Source organism: Diceros bicornis, chromosome 35, assembly GCF_020826845.1.
Source record: "Diceros bicornis minor isolate mBicDic1 chromosome 35, mDicBic1.mat.cur, whole genome shotgun sequence".
NCBI lineage: Eukaryota > Metazoa > Chordata > Mammalia > Perissodactyla > Rhinocerotidae > Diceros > Diceros bicornis.
Genome location: NC_080774.1, coordinates 34,170,793 through 34,176,140, shown reverse-complemented (window position 1 = coordinate 34,176,140; position 5,348 = coordinate 34,170,793). Strand labels below are relative to the sequence as shown.

General features: G+C 52.8%; 1 protein-coding gene across 1 annotated transcript; it reads right to left on the bottom strand.

Moving 5' to 3' along the window:
• Window positions 1-735: 735 nt before the first annotated feature.
• LOC131398565 (ral-GDS-related protein-like) lies at window positions 736-1,905 on the bottom strand. Its single transcript, XM_058532232.1, has 2 exons — window positions 1,820-1,905; window positions 736-1,059 (listed from the first exon to the last, which is right to left on the bottom strand). Exons 1-2 carry the CDS (start codon window positions 1,868-1,870, stop codon window positions 751-753), a joined length of 360 nt encoding a protein of 119 aa, XP_058388215.1. The 5' UTR covers window positions 1,871-1,905; the 3' UTR covers window positions 736-750.
• Window positions 1,906-5,348: the final 3,443 nt, after the last annotated feature.

Genomic DNA, 5,348 nt, shown 5'->3' with positions numbered 1-5,348 from the left:
GGCTAAGGTCTTGTGAGACTGGGAGGGGGCTCTCCTGTTGGTCACTGGGGTCTCCATTCCCCCGCTATACAGAGCAGCTCTCTTTTGACCACTTTCAGTTTCAACTGGGCATAGAGTTCTGTTGCTATAAACACTTGAAAATCTCCAATGTGGCTCAACCCAGTACCTGGCATTTAGAGAAACCGAATCCTGAAGCAGAATTGGTGCACTAAGGACACCAGGAGACTTAGAGACACACCGCTGAGGCCCAGGCCCTGTTCCAAGCATTTGCTGCCACCCAGGAGTTCCCAGCTGACTGAGGGGCCAATGGCAGACATACGGGAGATCCCCCATCCACCCTGGTCCTCCTATGGAGAGAGGCCTACCCACCAGGAAACTTCCCCCATGTGTTCTTCAGGTGGCATATGGATGTTTTCTGCAGAACAGAGATGACAGTGCAGGGCGAGGAGAAGTTCTTCAGGATCTTGCACTCCTGGGGAAGGGAAGAGAATGAGCTGTGAGGTGGGGTACTGGAGCCCTGCTTGCTCTAGCTTCAGTCCCCTTCTATTTAAATCTCCTCTCCTGGATGAGACAGATGCTCAGGGAGCCCCAGAAGGGCACATTTAGGACCCAAAGAGTAACACTCACAAGGAGGAGGATTTTAGCTCAACCCAGGGAGGGAGCCAGGTAGGAAGTGAGCATCCCCGCAGTGGGACCTGGAGTCAAGGTCAGCATTCCCCTGGCAAGAAGGGCCTAGGGACTTGCAGGGGCTTAGACCACACACTGCAATCCTGGGATCTGATAAAGGTGGAGGCAGTTCCCAAGGCTCCAGAGAGGGGCTCCACTGGGCCTCCCACAGCACACCTGGGCCACCTGGATCCAGCGCTCCACCACCCTCACCCTGTCCTGGGCCATCATGCTCGGGTCCCCGAGGCAGGTGGTGACGACGAGGCTGGCCACCCTTCTGAAGTGGTCGATGGTGGCCCGGACGGTGTGTGCCAGGTGCTCATTGCTGGGCTTGTTCCTCTTGCCCCAGGTGGAGCCCAGGCACTGAGAGGGCACCATCTTCCGGAAGAGCTCCTGGGGAACAGGGGGAGTGTCACCCAACATTGCCACACCCCAGCTCTGTGTCCACATCCCCAAAAGTCCCACACAGGGGTCACAGTTTAGAGCTGGAGCTCAGGAAGCTCATGATGTGGCCTGAGCCTTGTGAGAGTCCCTGGCTTTTCTTCTCTGTCCACTGAGGGTACCCAGAGGATGACCCAGGACCCAATACTGGCAGGGAAGGGAGAGGGACATTTGCATCCAGCCCGTCCTGGCTAACTCCAAGCTCCAGATGGTGGCTCACCTCGGCTCATCCCAAGGGGGCATCTTCCAACACACTGATCCCCCTCTGGTCACACTCCCCGTTCTGATGCACATTCTCCCCTGGCAGCTACAACCACGGGCCTTGTCTGTCTCCCTTGTAGTGGAGTACACATCAGGTGTCTAATAAGTCCTGAGGCTGTTGAGCTTCCTGAGCAGACGGTTGGGCCACCAGGGACCTGGCTGCATACAGTGAGTTCCCCTCCACTACTGATGTGCCAGGCCCTGCTCACCCTTCCTTCTCTTCAAGGAGCCGGCATAGCCACTCTGTGCAGCAGGTCCTGTTAGTGTCCACCTCTACGCTCTGCAGGTGGAAAGCAAAGGCTTAGGGGTTCAGAAAGTTGCCCAGGTCGTATGGTTGGTAAGGGGTGGAGCCAGGATTCGGGCCCAGATCATAGGAGACTGGATGAGGTCTGGGGCAACGATGGCAGAGGGAAGGCCTACCCCACCCCACCCTCAGAGCCCAGCTGCTCACTGCATCCATCACGATCAACTGCTCCACCACCAGCTTAGGAGGGAAGGCCATAGGTTGGGCTTCTTCTCACACTTCTTAGCCACAGGTGGAGACGGACTTCCCACTAGAAATGATGGTCCAGGTGACTCCAACTTAGCAGCTCCCACTCCTGCTGGAGCCCATGTTGGCCCTTGCTCCACCTCCAACACTGCTGGTAGAGGGGACACTGGCTCCAGTGCTAGAGGGTGTGGTGTCAACGGAGCTGGAGCCAGCTCTACCTCCACCACTGCCCACAGCTCTGCTTCTGCTGCTGGCTGAAACTCTGGAGCTGACTCTGGAGCGGGATAAAGAGAAAGGTTCACTCACATAGCTGACTTTCCATGTGTCCTTCTAAATACAGGAAAGATCCCACTTCTCTTCCAGGAATAGCCAGCCTGCAGTCCCCTTTAGCCTCTGGCTCTGCCTCAGTGGCCTCCTAAACTCACAACAGACAAGGGAAATAGGGTCAAGGGAGCACAGCTCTGAACCAGACAAGGTTACCTGCATGTACGTCCCCTTTAGCTTGAAAAAGAGACAGCCCCTGACTGGTCCCACCCTAGTTCTGGTCCAACCCCATCATCTCAAGGTCCTGAGTGTGGAGGCCCTCTGCTCCTGCTGTCATCTCAGAGCAGCACTGGATGGTGTGGGTGGCCTCATGTACCTGCTCCTTGTCTAGTGAGTTGGTGGAGTTGAAACCATTGGGCAGCTACTCGACGACCTCCTGAGTGGAGTTCTGCAAAGACTGCCTGGGAGCTGGGCCAGAGGGAATCAGGGGTGGCCTGCACACTGCCACTGAGGCCAACCCCCAAGAGAAAGTCTGCTCCTCAGTTCAGGCACAGAGGGCATCCTGGCAAAGATCTTTGGTCAGTGAGGGAAGGAAATGAAACCTCTAGGGCTCAATAATATATGAGTAGAGGAGCTCACCTTCTCATGCTGTCAGCCATGATCTGGGGTATGAACGTGACAGACCCACCAGGTTTCCGACACCTAACAACAAGCTCCTGCTTAGGAATGGCCTGTCCCACATACCCTGCCTTCCCCACTCCACACAGACACACAAACACACACACACACACTATGAGGGGCCTGGAGTGTGGGGTTGATCAGGTGGGATCACCGTTGTGTCCTGGCCTGCACTAGCCTTTCCTGGGCTCCCCCATGTTACCCTTCACTGCCTCCTGTCAGACACCCAGAGGCGTCAGGGATGAGGGCTGAGCCAACATCGGCAACAATCAAAAAGATTCTCTTTCTGGGTTTTTTTGAGGCCAGATCCTGCAAAAGTTTGGATACAACAACAAGACATTTTTGCTTCTTGGCTGTCTCCATTCAAGTGAGCTGGATGGGGGGCTGTGGGTGCCTGGTTACCAGAGTTCTAAGATCTGTTGAGGCCTAGGACCAAGGAGATGGGGTCATTTTTCAAGATTCCTTTACCTGGGACCCTTACCTCAATCAGATTTCTCCAGAGCTGCCCATTGAGCCCGGGCTGCTCACCCTCCTCTCTCATGTCACTTCCTGAACTGTACACAAGGAGCCTACACAGCCCTAGCCACAGTTCCCTGGAAACCTAACTCAGGTCCTAGCTTTGAGGAGACAGAGATGAATGCAGACCTCCTCTTTCTTACCAGTTCTGCATCCTGGGAAAGTCCCTGTGCCTCTCAGGTCCTCCCTAGTCTCCAAACCTGCACCATGGGGATCAGGCTAGAATCTACTTCCTAGGGACCTCACCCGGTGTATATGAGATAATATCTATTACCCCTGTGGGCTGGTGTCACATGTACCTAAGGCACAAACTTAGAGATGGAAGAATAACAAGAAGGGGTGACATGTAGCACAGAACACCACTCAAAACAGGCCTGGATTCTAGCAATGTGATATTGGAACAGTCACTTCCCAACTTGGCCTCATTTTCAGGTCAGCATCATGAGGGGTTTGAAACTAACGGAAATTTAGATACTGCCTTCTGTGGCATAAAACCATTCAACTGTTTCCTGTTTTATGGAGAATGAGACCCAAGGGCCTCATCTTGGCCTATGAGGTGGGAAGTCTCCACAATGGTACCCAGTAAACCCCACTCATGGCATAGCCATCCCCGTGGAACCACTAAGTGGTTAGTAACTGGCTTATGAACATAATAAGAGCCAATGTGATGGGATGTCTTGTCTAAATTTTAACTACACAAGTCTCTCACTTCCTCTTACTCCCTCTCTCATGTTCCATCTCTCTCTCTCACTCTGTCGAATCCCTGTAACTGAGGAATCAAATACCAGTGTTTTGGGACTGCCCAATGTGGAGGCCTATAGAGGAGAGAAGCACGGGAGTGCCCAGGCCAACAGACAGAAAGGAACTCAGGCTCTCAGTCCAAACTGAATCCTGAAGGCTGAGAGTGACCTTGGGGGCTTGTCCTCCCCCAGTTGAGCCTCAGTTGAGGCCACAGCCCCAACCTGTTCAACTCAGTGAGGCAGAGGCACCCAGCTAAAACGTGCCTCATTGCTGATACACACAAATTGTGAGATAGTCAACATTTGTAGTTTTGAAAAGCAAGGTTAGGGGCAATGAAGTCAGAGAGGGAAAGGTAACTGACACAGCCTACCAGGCCCTGGCCCTACCTTCCACCCCAGCTCCTGTTCTCTCCTCCCAGCCTCCTTCCAGCTGCACTGGCCATATTTCTGACCTCCTCTGGCCAAACTCACTTCTGCCTGTGAGACTCAGGACCGGTGGTGCCATCTCCCTGACACACTGCTCCCAGACCCCTGAAGGGCTGGCTCCCTCTTGTCATTCTGGTCCCATCAAATATCACCCTATTGAGGCCTTTCAGACCCTCCTACCAAGTGACGCCCAACCCTCCCTCACAGCCCCCTGCTGTGTTTCTCTACAGCACTTGCTGAGAGGAACTTACCCACGGCTCTCAGAATCATTGACAAAGATGGAGAACTCAAAAGTTTTGCAGGTACCAATGCCTGTGTTTCTCATCCCCTAAGCCATCAGATGTCTCCTTTGGATCCCACTGCTGCCACCAAACTGGTACAAAACAAAATAAAACTGAGTAAATTTTAAACATCTTATCGGCTTTATTCAACAGTTCATGAATCAGGCAGCATCCAGTCTAGCAGAGAGAAAGGAGCTCCAAGGAGCTGTACAAAATGAAAGACTTTTATAGGCAGAAGGGAGCAGGAACAAGGAAATTACACTACACCAAAAAGAGGGTTGGTTACTGCAAGGTTACCTTCCTTTAGGGGATGGCAGGGCTCTATTAGGAAGGTGACCTACCTGCTGCTCATCAGGCGATTCCCAATTGACTGGTTTATGATTCTATTCCTGGGAGGGCAAAAAGTCTAATTAAATCTCGGCTTGTTGATGTGAGACTTAGGCTAAGTGGCTCTATTAGGGCCTGGTGTCTTGTTTCATTATTTTATTTTATTTTTTTTTTGTGAGGGAGATCAGCCCTGAGCTAACATCCATGCTGATCCTCCTCTTCCTTTTTCCTGAGGCAGACCAGCTCTGAGCTAACATC